This window comes from Ciconia boyciana, chromosome 1 (assembly GCF_034638445.1).
Source record: "Ciconia boyciana chromosome 1, ASM3463844v1, whole genome shotgun sequence".
NCBI classification, from domain to species: Eukaryota; Metazoa; Chordata; class Aves; order Ciconiiformes; family Ciconiidae; genus Ciconia; species Ciconia boyciana.
The window spans coordinates 22906013-22927107 of NC_132934.1; the positions used below are offsets into that span (position 1 = coordinate 22906013).

Here is a 21095-nt window from a genome sequence, read left to right on the forward strand (position 1 = left end):
AAGATACAGATTCAGTTAAATGAAGGCAAGTGTGTTACCCCATAAAAGAAAGCAAACTGTTAAGATACATTCACACTATTCTACATATGACTCTATCTTTTCACTTTACAGTTATTCATGAACAACTTCTATACTGTCTACAGTCTTTGCCTGGTTTTAATCCATGCATGAGATTTAGAAAGTTGTTTGGATGTTTATTTTTAGGTAGAACTGTCACTATTTCTTTGCGACTTTCAAAAAATAGTGTACAATCAAAAACTAACTTTTTCTATTTATAAAAGTGGTAAGATTGTAGCACATATATTATTATTTATCTGCCTTGTTGAGAGAATGTTTACAGAAGTACCACCAGTAGAGGCATGAGATTTGGCAGTATTTAAGGAAACTGCAGCTGCATCCCCTGGCTGTTGATGTGTTAGTCTGGGCCAAAACCACACACTATTTTAGGTGAACGGGCAGGTTGCTGTATACATGCTTAAGAAGCACTGCTCTAAACTTGAAAGAGTATTCTCCATGTATTAAAATGCCATAATAATTGTCAGCTTTCCCAAAACCAAAAGAAAACATGCTAGCATACCTGAAGGGCTCCACAGTGTACATACCTTTCTCTCTCTTTATTTCCCTTCCCCAAAAGCAAAGAGGTAGGCTTTGCAGCATGCTTTGAGCAAATGATTTGGGTTATTTCAGGTTAAAAAGAGAATGAACTTCACAGTCGAGAACCTTTCAAAAACCAACAATAAAACAATAAAAACCCCACCACCTTGTCAGCAGCTATCTCCCTAGTTACACCAAAAAGCCTGTTAACATGGAAATTCTTATAGTGTTTGAAATCTACACGATCATACGCACAATTCAGCTAGGAGGAAAAGGCAATCTGTATGGGGGATATCCCTTGTTTAAAGGCAGCTAGGCTCTGTAAGTTTTAAAGATAGTTAGGAAAATAAAAAAATGAAAAGCAATATACCTAAAAATACATTTTCATATATGAAAAAACTCTTTTAATATCAGTAGTATCTCCTGTTATTTGGCTGATTGCTTCTGTTTGTTGTTAATTTTTTTGCTTTGGCTAGTAGATTTTGTGCCCGGCCACTCAGAAAAAGCCCCTTCCCCCTTTAACAGTCCAGAAATGGAAGCTTAATGGGAAAGAATATTCTGGTTTCACCTCTCCAATTAGAATGTCAATCCACATTCTTGAGTTTCCACATAATAAAGACTTTTATTTATATAAAAGCAATGAGATGCAAAATAACTTTACAACTCCTACAAAAGTGAAGTATAAGCAAAAATATCAATTATGACTTGTACTCATAACTTTACAAAATCATTTATCAGTTACACTGACTGCATAACTGCAGTTATAACAGTCTCTTGCAGATACATGAAGCCGACTACATATTGTCATATTTTACTTTGCCATCAGCATAAATCCATGTGACTCAATACCTTTTTTCTAAAGCTATCTTCTAAAGCAACACTAGAATACAGATACCAACAGAAAAGACAGATGTGTTAACAATATTATCAATATATTTCAAATTTATTAGAAAGACACATTATTTACTGTGTTATTACTTGGCTCCTATTGTTGTAACTATATTGCTGTTTATAAACTGAAAAGTTTTTAAGCCTTAATTCAAACAGTTGATTTACTGTATTGGATTGTACTGTATTGGCTGCATTTGCCAAATCCAAACTACTGAGCCATCTGCACCACAACTGCTTTCCAGGCTTTGTCTTTGTCAAAATCCTTTAAGGTATTATTGGAAACCTGAAAGTAAACAAGTTTCAGACAAATGGAAACATGAAACAATGCTTTGGTTAAAAACTGAAGTTCAAGCAAATAAATATCTGAGAGAATCTAGGAGAATGTAAACATGAACAGTTACAGTCTGAGCTATTAAAATATTCTACACATTGTAAATTGTATAGTTTTGTATATTGTATAGTATACTTTTATGATATAAAATGTAACAGTGTGAATTGTATAATACTTGAGACATTTGGGTCAAAGAAACTTGGCTAAACTCCTATTTTAAACATGTTACTTAGGACATTTTTTTCAAGATTTTTGCCAAAATGTGACTGAAAGCCCTAGCATCTAAATCTCTAAACCCAAAGCCAGAAGTAGCCCCCTACAGTGCAATTGGAGCAAGATTTATCTACATACATGCAAGCAAACTAAGGTCTTGCCTAAGAACACAGACTTCTGAGAAGCCAAAGGGACCTACAGCTTCACCTGTAAGTGAATGTGTTTAAAGACTAAAAGATAAGCAAAAAGGTGTTGCTTTTCTGGACAAAGTGCTCCTTTTAGCATTTAACTGGCACCTAATTTCTCAGTGACTCACAAACTAGGCATACTTATGTAAATAATCCCTGGAAGAGATCTGTTTAGCCATGCCACGACCTATGCTCCAAAATGTGACTTGCAGCAGTGGAAGTGCTGCTGTGCTTCATCTTTTATACAGAACATAACTCTCAGGACGCAGATCCAGAAAATAAGCAACCTACACCGAATGCCCTCAGCAGCCTGAGGGGACATAAATCCACAGCTTCCACTTTCCATTACCAGCCGTATAATAACTTGACTGAATTTCAGTCCCTGCTCCAATGCTTTCTATCCAGCACTGATTCAATGCAGATGCTCGCTCTAGAGTAGGGACTGAAACCAGCAAAGTCTCTTTCTAGTGCTGGGCCATGCAGTAAGCAGCCAGCTAACGTGAATTAACTCTCTCCTAGTCTTTAAGGATACAGCACTTTGCTCCAGACAGCAGAGGTGAGGAAAGCCTAAGGGCTACAGTGCTGTGCTAGGAGATGGATGTAGTTAACCTACGCAGGATGAAGAAAGCTGGGTTCCCCCAGTCCCTGAAATAGCACTCTAACCCTGAATGACTGTATGAAAAGTGGTAACAGTAATACTGGCACCACCATGCTCTAAAAAAAGTATGTGCCAAATCTGTGTCTGAAAGGATAGCTTGAACGTGTAAGTGCAGGAGGGAAATGGAAGGAAATACCAATTCTGATCTTTATCACCAGTTTTGGTAGTGTAGTTAGGACATGGACGGACCTGGGATTCCAGCCACCCTCCTCTGCGTACTACTTGATACTGCCCAGCACAGGTAGCCACTCACTCAGCTTGCCCATTGTTCCTACGCTCCAGGTTCTTAACTCTTCCCATTCGCAGTTTAGGGAACTTAAGAGAACTAACTTGGCTTAGTAAATTCACTCCCCAACAGCAGGCCTTGGAAAAGTACAACTGTATTGAGTACTCTCACTCCATAGCCCAAAACTTCTGGTCACATTGAAAGGGTTAAATCCATTCCTTTCTTAATAGATGGCTATCTCATTATCAGAACATGGTCATGCAAGGCCCATCATCTTTTCTGTAACTTCATTCTGACATATAATGTCATAATGCAATTATGGATGTGCATCCTGTGGAGCAGGACAGTAGGACTACCATTAGTCCTACTTAGTACAATGATGAACCTCATCTATAATTGGGAGCCCATGCTACAAATAAGAACAAAAGGGGGCTTTAACCTTGCAACTGTTTTTCTCTTAACAGGACTTGTCACAGATTTACAGATATTGAGTCTGTCATGCCCCAGTTATCATTTAACCAGCAAAATATTATCTCTTTATCACAAAATTCACCAGTGCATTAACATCTTTACAGTTTTACAGAGCAGCTTTTAATTGTGATCTGAAATAAGTAATGCGAAACATTACAAAAAATACCTTTTTAAATAATTTTTAAATTTTATAATGGGTATAAATACATACCTCTGTTGTTCTGTATTCCTGTTTTTTAACCTGTGATGCTGTCCATGAAGAATCATGTAGTTTCATTTTTGTCTTGTAATTTACACACTGTATTACAGTTCCAATAGTAAGGCATGCCTGAATTAGCAGCATCAACATCAGAAGCAACAGGAGAACATCATAAGATTGCTGAAAATAGAGACATTAAATATGTTGTTAACTACTTGAATAAAATATTTTCTGCTGTTCCCACCCCTTGAGATTTGTATCTAGATTTCATTTTTTAACTCAAATTATAATTTACAGTTTATTTCAGTATGAAGCTTCAATTAAAATTTGAGCGCCTGAGTTTGCTCAAAGTAGAACAGATCTATAATTTTTAACAAAATGTTAATTTGCCAAATGATCTTTTCCTCTAGAAATAGAACAGATTGGAGGAAACCATCCTCTAAAATATAGAACCTCACTGCTGGTTCTGACCTGAGCAATGTTGCAGCTATGCCTGGGCCTGGCCCTGTGCCTTGCTGGCTCTGACCTTGCCCTGCTGACTTGAATTCCTGGCTGACCTTGGATCTGCCTCACTACTATGGATTTGTGTGGCAATCACTGAACTATTGGTTGAACCTGGTTACCATGGCCAGACCTGCCTTGTTTTTCTTTTTTTGGGTACTGTAGGAACTGCACCCCTTGCCAATGAGGTCGCTGTCCTTGTCTGCCTTGCTGTCACATTCCGCTCACCATTGTACACCCTCCTTTGCAGAGTAGCCCATTCTTGCTGCATCCAGACACAAAGTAGCATTTGAATGTAAGAAATGCTCTACAGGGTCACACCAACTGTCTAAACGGCCCAGACTTCTGTCTCCAACATGGGCGACTGGAGAAGCTACTTAAAGAGAGCATGTAAGCCTTGGCCACTTCCTGAAGTCCAACAACACACTGTGCTCCTCCAGTATCAAAACAGGATCACATACTCAAAAGCTGTTTTTTCAGTCCAGATCTCAGTTTAATAAATATTTTCCCTCTCTTCTTCTAAAATTACAAGACTACTTAAGGACTAGTGGGTACTAAGAGTCAAGACTCTTATTGACACTATTTTAATCCCATAAACAGTTCTTTGAACATTGTCATGGATTGCTAAACACTTTGATGGTGAAGCCCTAGAAAGCTCTTCACCAATGCACTGGTAACACTTCATATTGAAATGCTTTAAGATTTGCAAACTTTTTTTCTTCTCTGCCCCAATCCAGGCTTTGAATGAATCCAGGTGTAAGTTTACAATCCCAACATGCCACCTGTTGGTAGACATCCTAAGAAACAGAAAAACATATTCTTCAAGTAAACCTAGAATCTTTAATTTATATACTAGAAACTTATAAAAACCACAAGGAGTCCAGCATATTGCATATTATTTTTACTGATTCTTTAGAATAATATCCCATTGTTTTTAAACTATAATTCCAGGATGGCAACGGATTTAACACACTTAAAATTATATCATTAGTCAAATAAGAGTTTTTGAATAATTTCTATAACATTTTATTCAATCTTTATAATGCAGTACCTTGTCTTATACTTCCTAATCAATTCTTGTGTTGCTACTGTAATAGGTAGATGTTAATTTTTCAATTGCATAAAAATACATACTTTAACAGCAGGTGGATAATTTTTAAAGATGTCAACAACTTGCATGATACTGAAGGATAAGTATGCAGAAGCTGTGAACAACAATGGAGAGATAACACTGCTAATGGCAATCAGGACCTCAACCTAAAAAATAAAAATGTTAAATAAGAATAAAAACAAGTTAACACTTCAGTTTGTGAGCTATGTCTCCTTGAAGTAAGCATAACACAAGTGTGTAAAATCTGAGATCATATGAGACAAATATTAAGAGCCATGTACATTGCATGGAGATACAGAAGTAAGTTTTGAATAAAGTAAGTTTCCTAGCCAAAACACTGTTGTTTTGTAATTAATTTTCCATTTAATATGGATGATGGGGGTTTTGTTTGATTTTAAAAGTGCCTTTCATATGCAGATAGAGGAAGCAATACCCAATTTAGAGAACCAGTATAGAAGTATCATTTATTCTTCAGTTTGTATGAAATAATGAGAATTAACAGCAGATATTGCAGACTTACAACCTAAAATAACTATGCAAATAAATTTGAGTGCTTTGAGGCAAATTTATTTCAATACAATAGCAGCAGAGTTTTCATTCAAATATCATCCTACAGGATCAAATTCTGACTTCAGTTGTAGTCATGCATCATTAATGACTTAAATATGGTGGCATAACTATAACTTAGAACAGATGTTTTAAGGAGGCTTAACTACACATCTGGGACAGTCAAGGAATAAATACACCTTACTGAATATTTTTAGTCCTTGTTGCTAGTCATGCAGATAAGGAATTTGTTTAAAACAGGTTCTAGGTCCAGTGCAGCCTGCACACCTAATTTTCTTCTTTCAGAAACCACAGCTCATAATGAAAGGAGAATGGAACAGAAAGGACCTCTGCTCAGGAGCATGAAAGCAGTTCTGAGCATACCATATGAGTTATGTAATTTTCCTATAGTAATATCCATTCCCAAAGAACCAGTACAAAAAAACCAACAAACAGTCCTTTGAATTATTTTCTAGACTGATGGAATTAAGTCTCCAGAGGACCTACTGGATTTCTTTTCAGGAATATCAGCTTACACTCATGCTACATATTTCTGTCACATTTTGTAGAAGTAACTAAAAACAAGTGAGCAAATATGAGTAGTGCCCACTATCACAGGCAGGCTTTCTTAGCATTATTACACTTTAATGACAAAATCCAAGAATTTTACACACTTACCAGACATTTACTTGGATATTCAGCAGCTACGTGACTTGCAATAGCACTTGGAAAGCACTAAACAAAAAAGCGTAACAAAATAAATATTTACCTACTTGAAAACTACACAGATTACAATTGAGTTACAGTGATTCCCTCTAGTCACAGATCACATCCTAAATTTCCTGAAAAGGTAAAACTGTATAGACTTATTATGACAGTATTAAGAATCAATTAGTCAAATGGAGATAAAACTAATCTTCATTTAACTTGCATTGAACAAGTATCATGCATTAAACCTACACATACTGAAATATGATTATCGTCAAAACTTGACACTTCTACATAAAAACCCTACTGAACTTTGTGAATTCTGAATGCTGAAAAACTAGTTTATCATCTTTTTCCACTTCATGCTGAGGGATTTTCCAGACATAGTAGCCATATATAAATCTAATGTTCATTGTCTTCTTTCTCAACTGGTTCAATTCGTGGCAAGCAGGGTAGCACAGCATCCTTTATGAATCCACTGCTCCTAGGTACAGGCTGTTATTAGTGACAAGGGTTACCAAGCACAGCCTCAGGCTTTTAAGACAGTTAAGGCTGACAGGCTAAAGGTGATGTTCTAAGGATTCTACCACACTGAAACTAAACTCAACTTTTTATTTTGCAGCCTGAAATATTCTAAAACCTAGGACTTGTTTGACAAAACGCTTCACTTCTAATATCCTTGTTTTATTACTCATTTCCATTTTACTGAACTGAGTACTGAAAATGTATCAGAACATTTTATAAGAACCAAAGTATTGGAAATCAAAATAGAACAAACATATTGCATAAATACAGTAAGTATATTGAAGCACTAATTTATTTGCTAAGCAGCAATTGCCAATTAGTGTTAGGGCCAAATAAATATTCCAGTAAGGAGGGGGAAAAAGAAAAAAAAAAATTCAAAAAAATTAAAAAATCAAAGACGTTATTTTGAAAGAGTGCCTTCATTTTGCACTACTTACAGCAACTAAGATCCAAAAGAATGTTACTGAAAGATATGGACCTGAGACTAGAACATCCATATTTAAAGCAATTATTCCACCAAATACTGATGAAATTCCAATAATCACCTCAATTACCTAAAACAAAGAAGAGCACACAAATTATTAACAGTGCATTTGAACACCAGATTTCCTATTTGCATACAGAAAGGAACTCACTGGAAGGAAAAAAATACATTTATGCTATTAGCTATGCATGAAGTCAATGTTTTTCAGATCTAAAATATGGCAAAACTCCAGCTGGCTTAAGTGAAAACAAGATCAGCTTCATTATACATATTTATGCTCTCATTTATTAGCTCCACTGAACAACAGTTCAGTTTACACTATTTATCCCTAAGTCATTAAGTAGGCTCCTTCCTATTATACATGGCAGTTATTAATCTTGCAATATTCTAAAAGGAAACATTTTAAGATATATCTCTCATTTCTGTCCTTATTCTTTCAGCTCTTACCTACACTGATCTCCTCCTGGCTTTAAAGAAGCTTAGCACTTAGAAAGATGAAAGAACAAATTGATTTAATGAAAGAAAACAACACTTTTCTTACTGAGTATGACTTCAGAATTCGAGTAGGAAAGCTGACATTGCTCAAAACAATGGTACTGTCATATGCAGTATTCTAGAGGAGAATAAAAAATCATGATCAAAAAATTACACAAAGCAATATATTTCTTTCTAATATCCTGTACAACCTGTTACAGATCCTAACAGTGGCATGCAATGTCTGGTTGGCCCATCAGAGCTGACAGTGACACACCACGGTGTTCATCAGTGTCAGATCACATCAATCACATTAAAAACAAATTAGGTAGTCCCAGATTAGCTGTTATACAACCACCATTGAGCAATGAAATATGGTCATCTTGTCTCCCTTTACACCTTCAAAATATATACTTTCTTCCTGAGCCTTCAGATTTTACTGATATGAATAAATGGTAACTGAAGGAGGACAATACGCTACATGACTTTATCTAGCAAGTAATACTTCCACGGGAACACAAAATGGCACAGCATGTTTGCTTCATTATTACCTAAAAGAAGTACTGTTGTAGAAAAATGAGGGTGGGATTTGGGAGAGCACTTGTGACTAAAGAAAATTTTAGCTATAGCCCCAAATCCTGAAGCCAATATTCATTGTTCAGATACCACCAAACTGGCATACATGACAAATACTTTTTCCACCTCAGGCTTCAAAAAAGGCATTCCTTGCATACATACAAGTCACAGTATTCTAATGTTTCACACGTCATTAAGTTTTGTTCTACAATACAGAAATAAAACATTTGCCATGCCCGTTCATAAGATATTCAAACAACCCTGTGCTGTATAATTGCAACAGGTCATTTTGCAGAGAGCCCTTTGCACTCTTAAAGACAGAAGAGGCTATTACTGTTTAGTACGGTACTTTTATTTATTGTTCAAATCTAGTTTTACCATGTAATATGAAGTTACACACTGGAGTCACCAGTAACTTGTCGACGTATGTAATACAGGAAAAATCTAATTTTTTTAACAACAAAAACCCCCCACTTTTAATCCTTAAGAGTACCTACTTTCTTTCTCGTACAGCAGTCTTCAGTAGACCTAGCTGAAATGATCACAGTAGTTGCCATGAAGATTTCCAGCAGAATAAGTAGAATCAAATTGAAATTTATCTGTCGGTAAAATCCCAGATACAAATGAGTTACATCTACCATATTAAAAATAAAGGAGGGGGTGGAATCTAGCAGGATCCAGCAGTCTGTCTATTTTCTGTGACATTTAGACATATCCATTAATTAAATACTTTGTTAACTGTTTTCTTGGTTCTTGATGAATTTCTAGGACAACACTTAGCTGTCTACATAATACTCAGAATGCCTAACCTAAGAAAGAAACCTTTATTTCATTTACGGGAATGTTCTGCCTGAAGATTTTATCACTGTCTTCCAGAAGAGCACTTAATGACAAGGGGGTGATTGCTGGGTACGTCTGCATTTTGCAGGACCTCCCATGTGAAACCAGAACACCGCAGCAAATCATGGACCAGCAAGATTCACAGTAACAGAAAGAAGAAAAACAAAAGCAAGCCTGACTAGCCCAGGGGCTAAGGCACTGCAGGGGGGGAAGGAGGGCCACAGGCTCCCAACCCCTACGCTGCAATCCAAATGGTGTGATACAATGTCTAATGCCAAGTGAAAACACAATCCAAAGAACTGGGCCAAGAATCCTAGCTCTGTGCTCTGCCTAGTGCTAGTAGAGCATTGATGAACGTGGTTTAATAACTCTTGCAGGTCTAAGACTACATTATTGTGCAAAAACATGGATGCTGCCATTCCTTCTGCCATTGCTCATCTTCAAGAGACAAATAAGTGTAATACTTAACATTTCTTTGTTTCCTTATTATCTCATGAAAAGAAGTAGATACCTACTCTACATGGGCTGAACCATTTTCTAGAAGGATGCAAGTTAGGCAGAGTGGATCTCCCTCCCTTGTCTTCAAAAGCACCATGTTTTTCCACTGGCAGCCCAAGAAAACATTTGGTGGTTGGGTCCGTTAGGCAAAGTACCAAAAGTTTAGGGAGAACCAACTCTATTCAGAACCTATACAATTATAGCAAACCATTGTTCAATGACTTAGAACAGAATTATATTGTTCCCTCATGTCAGACCTGCTTTGTAGATGATCAAATCTCAGTTTTTCTCCGACACATATCTTCCAGCACACATTTTTGGAAAAAGATCATAAGTGGCAGATTTGAGAGGCTTTTTGGGCACTGAAATTCATCCTTCTCAGGAAATCATAATTGGAATGATGTGCCTTGCAGTACACAACACACTGTACAGTTGTACTAGAGCCACAAAGAGCAATAAATGTCATAGTGGTAAGCTTCTAGGGAAAGTGCTAGCATGAAGAATGAAGACATTATTCAGCAAAAGAAGAGGTGTCAAACATGTGGCCTGCAGAACAATTTAATCCAGCCTGTAAATTCCCATGATTTGGACGTGTTTTGACATGTGGTGCTAGTACTGACATGGGCTGGCAAGGCTACACTATACAGTGCAGTGCCAAGCAGACGTACAAGTTTGAGCATAGAAGCACTATAACTACCTTGATGGACTAGCTCATTTAGTGCTAGCTACAAGAAGTAAATAACAGAAATTGAAAAAGTAATAGTAAATAAATTAGATTTTTTAATTTTATCTTTCCAGTATTTTTTTTCTGATATGACATGTCTAGAATATCAGATAGAGCCTTTCACTCATAAAATTAGTTCAACACCTGTAGACCAAAGTAAAAAGATCTCATCTCCAGTTCTGGAGTTTGGGTGGTTTTGTTGTTTTTATTTTTTAAACAGAAATACAGCTAAAGCTAGAAGTAAGTACCTTTTTATACCATCTGTAACAATGGGAAATTCAGTGTTACATTTCTAAGCCCTAAAGAAAATTATCTCTACAAGTACCACTATACATAAAATCTACCACCAGATACAGAGAACTAAGTAAGCTGTGTCCCTAATCCTCTTCCATGAGTAAAGAACATGCAACCGGATAGAAAGTAGTAGATTAACACAACCTTAATCCAATTTGCTCTGAAACTGCACCAGGTATTAAAAATGTGGTTCACTGAAACTGTATGAAAGGGTCGAATTAATTTCAAGATTAAATAATTTAAAGTTCAATATAGTTGCTTAAATGCATACTTTTAACATGATTTAAGATATCCTACAGATGTTTCAAAACATCTGCATGGGTCTGACAAATAATGACAGAGGACCTAAAGGAGACTGAAGCCCTCTTGGACCAGCAGCTGGAGCAAGGCAGGACAAGCTAGCACATACCTAATGGAGACACATACTTATGGTTAGGCAACCAAATCAAACACCTGCACTCCAGTATCTGTGTGCACCCACATTGCCCAGGCTTCCACTACTGTCAGTGGAGACCTAGTCTGTACAGGCAAGAGAGGGAATCCCAAAAGCTACTGGGCCAACCAGTCACTAGAGGTGGGGTTCAATTATACGGGCTGCTAGTGCCATTTGAAATACTCAAGCATATTGAACATGCCTGCATGAATGGGATGTATGACACAGGACCGATGGGAGACTCTCATCCATCCAGAGCAGAAGCAGCAGTCAGGCAGAATACCTCACAGCACATTTAAAATAAGAGATGTCTAAGTTCAGGCCTCAGAATCCTGCCTTAGCCATCTACACTGAGGCAAACAAGATTGTATTGCAGGGTCTTGGTGACTGGATCATCTCAACTATAATGGAGGTACCGACACTCAACTCACAAGGAGATAATAAATGTATGAACTCAGTTTGGAGTTAATTTGAATCCTGTTCAAGATCTGAACCCTTTCAGTTGCAGGGGCCAGCATGCATGAGGTTCCACGCATTTCTGTCCATCAGGCTTCTTACTCTGAGAGCTGGGAAGGAACAGAGAGGTAGCAGTGGCAGTTTGCATCTTTTACACATCACATCCTTCATGTTGACAGTATACTAACTACAGAACTGCACACTACTGGAGTGGTGTCACACAGTCATAGCCTAGGACATGGCTTGTATCTTGCATTCCATTTATCTAAAGTAATTTTGTAGAGTTATCCATCAACATGAGTAACACTAATGAAGGATTAGCCAGGTCCTTTATAAAGCAGGGGGAGTTCAATGTGAATTGTCTTAATTGGATAAACTTACCCTTTCTATGAGTCTTACTGCTTTTAAATTACTGGCAGTGATTTCACATCAGACCTAGTATTATTTTCTTGTGCAGTTTCCCACGGGGAGGGAAAATAAATATAATGATGAAAGAACAGTTAAAGAGATGGTATTCTACATTTTCTTTGTACCACATGGGTAATGGAAAACAGCTGGCATTGAGCTGCCAAACAGTGAAACTGTCTCGCTGAAACAGGATCCTTCAAAGAGGAGAGCAAGTCAGCACCATGAATAACTCTTAAGACAGAAAAGTTCAAAAAAGCTTCAGAGCTAGCTTTGCACACACAATTATCCTGACTTCTTTATTCAGTGATCAATGACATAGTATGAACTATGAATAGAATACACAAGTGAAAAGAATTAAAACCACATAACCAAGGATGTCTTGTGGATATTATTGTAGATAACTAACATTTGGCAAAGACAGAATTTGCCTTGTTATAAATTTAATGTTTGTTACTTATACTTTTCCAGTCTAATATAATATCTTTTTTCAAATGATTTGATCTGCCTTGAAAATACAAAAGCTGTTAATATTTAATAATAGAAAATGCAAACACAATCTAAAAACTACTCACAACTAAAGTTAAGCTCTTACACACAGGGCCAGCTCAAAGCTTCTCAAGAGCATAAGCAAAATTACTTTTGTCACCCTGGGACTCATGACAAAATAACTATTTATTGTGGTGGCAAAATGAATCCCTTGGGCCCACCTGCCCTGGGCAGACATAACCCTCCACTGTCCCGACAGTGCTGTGATCTTGTCTACCAGGGGAAGGGAACGCAAAGGGACTGGTAGTCTCCAGTCACACTTCTCTGCTGTTTTCTCTTAGAATGCTTGGACTGGTTTCTAATATTTGAACTCTCTACCAAGAAAGGAAGGGAAAAGGGAAAAGGCCGTACCCCTGTGCCTGGTATATAATTCATTTAGCCCCAACAGCCCAAGACACTTGAGAAGGCAAATGCATGAGGGAACTGCTACACCAGCAATAAGCTAGCAAAGGCTGTGCAAAGAACTGACTGGTGTAAACTGTCCTGAGATACACACAGAACCCAGGGGACTATGACATTGTCCCATCAAACACAGGGCAAAACTGCCCACATCTAAAGCCAGTACTGCTTGAACTCAAGTGATCTGACTGTGCAGAGTGCTAAATCTCCACAGCTCCCATTGACTGCAGTACTCCATCTGTCTGAAAATAGGAACAGCTGCACAGAAACGTGAAGCTAGACTTAGTTACCTAATTTAAAAAGCAGGTTTGTAAGTATTGGCCTAATATATTACACTTTCTAAGCGGAAGTAAACACAGTTAATTTAAAAGTTCAACACCTGTGAAATCTGGAACTAACCAGATGCTATTAAAATAGCATAGATAACTCCAAAGCAAACTCTAGTCTCTGCACTATTTTTCTATTAGAAAAGTCTTTTGTTACTAATTCAGATCTGCTATATTATTATAGGGAGTCATTATTACTGCTGAGTTCTCAGTATCACAACAGCTGATATGATAGTGGGAGAAGAACTGAACAATAGCAGGAGAGCAGTCATTAACCTTCATAGGAAATGTATGACGTAGTTGTACTGAGTACTGCTATTCTGTGATAGTCTATTATGAATATTCATCAATGGTAATGATAATGCCTGTTGCTATGTTATTTACTCATACATGTAATATTCTTATGTAGTACAGAGGTCTCAGAACATTTTACCATAGCAAAAAAACCCAAAACCACCCTACAGTTCTACTGTTTGGCTCAGACTACCAAAGACAGATGTTATAAGGCTGTGACTCAAAACTAGTGAACTTTTCACAGCATGAAATACATATGCTTCAAATGACATAATGGCTTCATTCTCTTTGTTGATGATGTATAAGAAAAATGTTCATCAAAAGTTTCTTACCTGGTAGCCTCACAAGCAAAACTATCCATTAAAGAAGATCCAGGAACGGATTATACTTAATCTGATGATGAAATGTCCTAGAAGTAGCACTGTTTGGGACACCTTCTCATTTCAGTACAATTCAACCCTAAAAACTGGCTAATCGAGAGATGAGCTACTAATTCATGTTCAATTTTCTCTTCTGACCCTGCTCTTTCAAAAAAAAACAAAACACAAAAAAAAACAACAAAACTTGCTACTGTCAACAGAAGAATAGTCAGTTGATCAAACTGGATCACATTTGAAGATCTAATTCATGCTTTTGAACTTTGAATACAAGGAGACAGGAAAGTTGTTTCCATATTAATCTCTAAGTTAGTAGTACCATGCGTCTTTTAGCCATGTAAGTTTTCATCTCCAATGTCAATTTTCCAGTCTTGTCTTACTCAGAAAAGTAAAGTTACTGCTAGATTATCTCTCCTCACAGACTAAGTAGGAATACTGGGGTATTGGCAACAATGTAAATTACCTGTGATCCCCACCCACCTCACCCCCCCTTTTTTTTAAACAAATATAAATGTGACATTAATTAGTCATTGTTTTAGTGACTTACATTTATAGCTGATGGATTGAGTACAAGTTTGCATCCAAACCAAATTAAACATGTTGTTGTGACAGCAAATGTAGAGACAAACAGAATCTGAAAATTGGGTATCTGAAAAACAGTTTCAGAATGGGTTTCTCTCTCATTTTAACCACAGGGGAAAAAAAAAGATAGAATTGCTAATAAAATCTTATACTTACCACATTAATTTTATTCTTTGCTATAGCAAAGCTCACAACTGCTGAAGGAATACACTGGGAAAATTAAAAGAGAAGACTAGTGGGATATTCTGCACAAATAATTTTATATATATTTCTATACATGTATTTTACTTGGTCTGAATTCATATTTCAGTTAACTTAAACAGAAGATCAGAAACTCTGAGGAAAGCCTGTCACTCTTGTCTGAGCTCATTAATTACCATTGGTATCTGAGGATTAGAAGAGATTTAAATGTGCCTTCCATATCCCTCCGTTTTTACTAGCTACCCAGCACAATGTGATGAGTAAAGGAAAGTAAGTCTTTCATGAGGCATTTCATGCCTTTGTTAGTTTAAATTAACTCAAGAAGGCCTGAGATCCCTGAGCAGGAAAAGAAAAACACTGCTACTCCCAAACCGGGTGTCCGCATTCTTTTAAACAAAGTCATGGTTGTGTAAGCTAAAATTTGGCCAGTGTCAACACAGTTCTGAAGAACGTTGTAAAAACTGATCTGTTGAGTCAAATTGCACTTTAAGAATTGTGCCTGGGATCTCCACTACATTCACTAGGAACTGTGTTTCCACACTTAAGGGCAGAGCTAAATGGAAAAATCATGCATAAGTGACAAGTTTCACAAATTGCTCTATCCCTTAGCTGTTCCCCACCACAATAGATATGGTACCATTACAGATCCAACTCTATTTTACACAAATACATAATGTTACAACATTCTAATAAGCAAAATGAAAATATACTCAACTAAAATTATTAAAAATGTTTCCATGTTAAATAATGAATCATGTAACAAATGCTGCATTTCTTTACTAATTATCTTTTCACACATCTGAACACTGATGGCTTAACAATGGAACCAATATAACTAGATTGATATCGACACTTAAAATTCTTGGCAGCACTTCCTTAACACCTAAATGACCTATATTTAACATAATTAAAACATCCTTTTATGTCCTGGATACCCTAGAGTCTCTAGAACACTACACAGCCATGTTTAGGCAACTGAATCCTGCTACTAGTCAAGCTGGTTAAAAAAGTCTAGAGAGCAATTCAGCTCATGCTAAACTAGACACTTAATGGTCAGTTGGCTATACAGCTCTCTAGGCTCTTCCAACTATATTGACTCCATTATCTGTAGTAGGAGCTGTAACACCTTGCCCACATACATACAGACACCCAAAAGTACACGTCTTTACCCACAGCAAACCATTGAAACACAATGTGATAACCTTCTGCATCTACCAGATCTTTGGAAATTCTCAATAAATACAAAGTTCACAGAGACAAGATTTGGGGCAGAAAAAGAGACATCTCAGTAACTAACACTAATGTTGCAGAGAATAACACATCAGTGAAGATATTAACTTCAAAAACTGCTCCAACTTTATTCTAACACCTCTAGCAGAGCAACTCAACTCATTCACAGAGCAGCTCCTGGGACTTGTTTGTTTAAAGTAAAGCAATAGTCTTGCACCAAACTTAAAACAAATCTGCAAGTTAAGTTGCGAAAATAACAATGACAGAACAGAATCTTGCCATGAACAAAGCAAGCACATAAGACTCATGCACACAAATCTAAAGTGTAGATTAAGCATATACAATACAGCAAAAAAATATGAGTCCCTAAAAATATAGCAAAAAATACTGGACTTTGGAAAATGTCAGATATCTTTAATGCATATTTTACTAATAAAATAATAATATTCAAGAGAACTTTAGTCTGCTTCAGTACTTGGATATTATGGCAAAATAAACTGAAAAAGTAATACTTCGAAATACAATCTGAAATACATTCTGATAGCATTTAGCCAGGAAATTCCCCAAATACATAACAATGCAAATGTTCTTAAAATCAAGCACAGAAAAACTGTTCATGCAGATAACTACTGCATGCCAGTGGTGAGCTGGTTAATGAAAATGGTAGCACAAACCAGTTGTCTTTACGACAACCATATTCCCTTAACCATGGGCTGAAAACCCATTTAATGAACTGTTAAATAGAACTAAACCTTCCATGAAGAAAGTTAGTAGTAAAAAGACAAACAGAATAAAAATACAATAAACCCACAAAAATTATTTACTATTGATTTTGCTGTCAAACAGCCACAGCAAATAATTAAGAATGCTTACTGAACCTGCTGCACAACGTAAATAATCCATTTCAGATGGAAAAATATTTCCCAGATATAGTGAGAATCCAGAAGTAATAAGGAGGCAAGTCTGCAAAGCACCAAATAAGATAAATTAATATGAATAAAACTATTTTTAAAAAAGCAACTAGTCCGATAGAAATCAGTAATTCTTTTCAAATTAAGAACATTTAATAATGCAGTCTTTGTGTGAATAATTTTAAACAAAAATATCAAAACGTGCTGAGTTCTGAAGAAGGTGTTTTGCTGGTTACCAAGACTTAATACTGAACAATATAATTACGTTTGAATCAAGCAGTGTGCCCTGACTTGCCAAATACCTAATAAAATGCTCAAAAGGCAATTGCAGTGTTCAGTGGTAAAAATGTTTCAGAAACCTCAACTAAGCGTCTACTTTGCATTCTCTGCTTGGCTCCACCAACGTTCATTATGCATATGGACAGCTGGGCAATTACCAGCTAGAACACAGTAACAAAAATAGATACACTGATAAAGATTCTTCCACCTATATTCCTGTCACTCTCCAAACTCTCTTCCTGCTTTGGTCCAGTGGCACACCCATAAATGTTCAACTCCTCCTGTTCCCTCGCTAACTATTCAGTTTATTTCGTAATTATCAGAGTTACACTCTCAGCAATAAATGACTAGTGTATTCTACTAACATTTTTTTCTTTTTGCTTGTCATTCCTCTAAGTAGGTATTTCTTTGAAGGGGCTGGGGAAGATGAGACACAGAATGGCTCTTTTGTTTTATTTGGGCATTTTTTTCATGTTACAAAATTATGAGGGTCTTTAAAAAGTCCTTGTCAAAAAATGACAGAAAATAAGAATAGCATATGTGTGTGTATAAGCACACACACAGAGAATTCTGGCAGACTGGAAGAACAGTATTTATAGAACACAACTTGAAATTGTGCTTGAAGCATATTGAATTGTTCCCGCACAAGAACAGCCCATACTACCAGCCACTTTGATGTCACTCTACAGTTTGCAACTGCTCCCTGAAGTAGACGGTTCTGTTCACTATTACTTCTGTTGTTCAGCATACAGACCTTCCTTTCTGGACACTGTCTTTTAGAAGAGAGAGTAACCACTATAAAATTTGGGAGAAAAATCTAATTGGAATGTATTGGATTAGTTTATTAATAAAATTGCATTTTAATTTATCCACAAAATTCATGCTTCTTGATAATATGGCTTCAGCAAATGATCATTAAACATTAGTATCTCCAATCATTCAGTAAGAAGGAAAAATCTAATTAAAGACAGTTGTCCTTTTTGACAATTAAGTTTGAGAAAATGTAATGCAAAGAAAGCCAGCTCTTCTTTTGCTCTCTTTTTACATAACAGTACATCAGAAAGGAAATCCAAGTTTTGCAGATTGTCAGAAAGGAAAAAATGTTCAGCTGTTTCCATGAAAATAAGGCGATACTTCTATTCACTGTGCAAAAACAAGTAATTATCATATTAACAGTGAAGCATTTTTAGCTCTTAATAAAAATTACTCCTCAAAACACTCTAGCTGACAGAAAAAGAAAAGATCAAATTCTAATTGCTATAATGAACTTCAATTAACTTGGCTCAGAACATGAAGAAGCATATGAGGTACATGCAAGATCCATGTTCTATGATTCTAACAGTGACACAAAAATTCAAATCATTGTGACGTTCATGTAAGAAACACAAGTATATACCTCACTACATGAAGATTCTACCAAATAACTACATGACTGTTGAACCCTGAAAGATGAATGTGGCAATTAAGTACCATATATATTTTTAATGCCAAAATGCTATCATGGCAAGTTAAGTACTTTATCAATTATAAATGTGTTAAAAGAATGCATATGATCAGGATACTTTACATCCTTTACCAAAAGGCACTTATACATACATATGGGTTTTACCACTACCACACTTATTCTCTGTTTATACTCTATGATTAATATTAAAGATAAAAATCAGCCTTCATATAACATCTTTGATTAGTGCAGAATTATCCAAAGATACCACTAGTCAATTAAGTGTTACATTCTAAATTTGCCAAATACGTTCCTTTCTGTACAAAGATTTATATTCAGTACTACCAGTGATGAAATTCTGAGTCCTCAAATGATGTGAAACAGAACAGATTACTGGGCACTGAGACCTCACTTACATTTTTAAATTTTGTATAATTTACCATACTTACTCCCATCAGCAAAGAAAAGATCCATGTTCTGTAACTAAAGCAAGGATGCAGCCGCTTTGATAGCTGAAGGTCACTGGATTTGATATCTGGTATATAATTTCCATTCTCTTGTTTTCCCCGCTCCAAAGTTGGCATCCTGTCATAGCTAAATTCTTCTCTGTAACCTTCTTCCCTGGTCATAACACTTCACAAAGGCAATGAAATAATAATGGTGGAAATTCAAATGATGAAGAAAGACCAAAAATGTAATTTAGCTCCTTCACATACTCAGATCAGTGTTCAACTAGGTTTTTGTCTATTTAAGATAAAATAAATAAAAGCAATATTTAGAAATGAGCTGTATTTACATTTCAAAATATGTAAGCATTCTAACAACTTACTTGCATACAATAAGTAAATTACATCCCATAGCCACAGTTCATAATAATACAGTATAAATACCAACAAAGCAAAAGTTTGTGTATCTATGATACCTCAACAGACTTTTATTTCAAGATCTAGGAACCATTTTTGGAGGTATTTACTTTGAGGGTAATGCTATAACCAAAGCTTTTTTTTTTTTTAAAACTCTAAGACAGAAAAGATATCTAAACTTGTTTAGATATTAACTTCCATTTGATTTTAACACTTCTTATCAGGTATCTAAAATAACAGACTTCACTATGATTCTGATGAACTTATATACTCATAATAACTCAGCTACAGCAAACTGTTTCTAATTTACCCAGTATCAACCATTTCTCTTGTTCACTTAGCCCTTTTTTGTTCATCTCACTGGTTGCCAATCTGTTCAAATACCTTAAGGAGTATCTTATATTAGAATTAAGTTACTGCAGATTTTTCAACAGTTAAAAACCTTCATGCTTACCTTCAACTGAAAAGTTAACTGTCAGTTTAAAGCAGTCTTGTGAACACAGCTGCCTGTACACTTTGTGATATTCTCACCGTTCAGTGAGTCATGCTGTCTTTGAAAAGTTCTCCTTACACTTTGGCTTTCAACAACATCTATTCAGATATGGAACAAAAGCACAGCAAAAACTTCAGTTAAGCCAGGGAACAGGAAAATGCCTCCTGAATTTTAATTAACAGAACACACTAGAAAATGACTGTACTACATTCTCATAGAGCTGCTTCCAAATCAGACCAACAAATTAAAAAAGTTTCAAGTCTCTTTTTTATTTGCGTACTACCCCTTATTTGGCATCTTAAATAAAACCTTCCTCATAGTTTATCAGTTTTAGTTATTATAATAGCCGGTGATAACAATATTCAGCAATCTAGTTCTTGTTTCAAAAGAGTAAAAGCTACTTACAATGCAGTATTCTCCTAGAATAAACCACAGATTAAAATTCAAGTATTCAAGTATCCCAGCAAGGTGGGAGGTTAGAAAGTTAGAGGTTAGAAATCTATCAAGAATATTATCTTCACTGTAGAACTCTTATTTATCTTTTTCTACTAACCCTAGTTTTCTAGAGTGCTCGGATAAACCCTGCACGCTTCAATCGTGCTGACATTCATACTTCATACTTGCAGAACACCATGATGACTAAACAACATAGTTTAAATCTAGCAGGCAGCAGTGACATGCAATGGCCAGCTTACAGTGGATCCAGTCCTCCTGCTTATTAGGCAATGGAGGGGAAAAAAAAAAGAAGAATGCTTTTATCTTGAAGATGTTGGCACCTTGACAGCTACAGCAATGACAGGG

The 21095-nt window shown here is 36.2% G+C and overlaps 1 protein-coding gene across 1 annotated transcript; it reads right to left on the reverse strand.

Moving 5' to 3' along the window:
- Window positions 1–1392: 1392 nt before the first annotated feature.
- Window positions 1393–20770, reverse strand: MLC1 (modulator of VRAC current 1). Its single transcript, XM_072868505.1, has 13 exons — window positions 20700–20770; window positions 20256–20392; window positions 19388–19571; window positions 17178–17267; window positions 15030–15083; window positions 14839–14940; window positions 9194–9295; window positions 8188–8259; window positions 7600–7716; window positions 6608–6664; window positions 5407–5529; window positions 3784–3951; window positions 1393–1768 (listed from the first exon to the last, which is right to left on the reverse strand). The coding sequence occupies exons 3-13, from the start codon at window positions 19565–19567 to the stop codon at window positions 1694–1696; spliced, it is 1140 nt and encodes a 379-aa protein (XP_072724606.1). The 5' UTR covers window positions 19568–19571; window positions 20256–20392; window positions 20700–20770; the 3' UTR covers window positions 1393–1693.
- Between the last annotated feature and the right edge of the window lie 325 nt (window positions 20771–21095).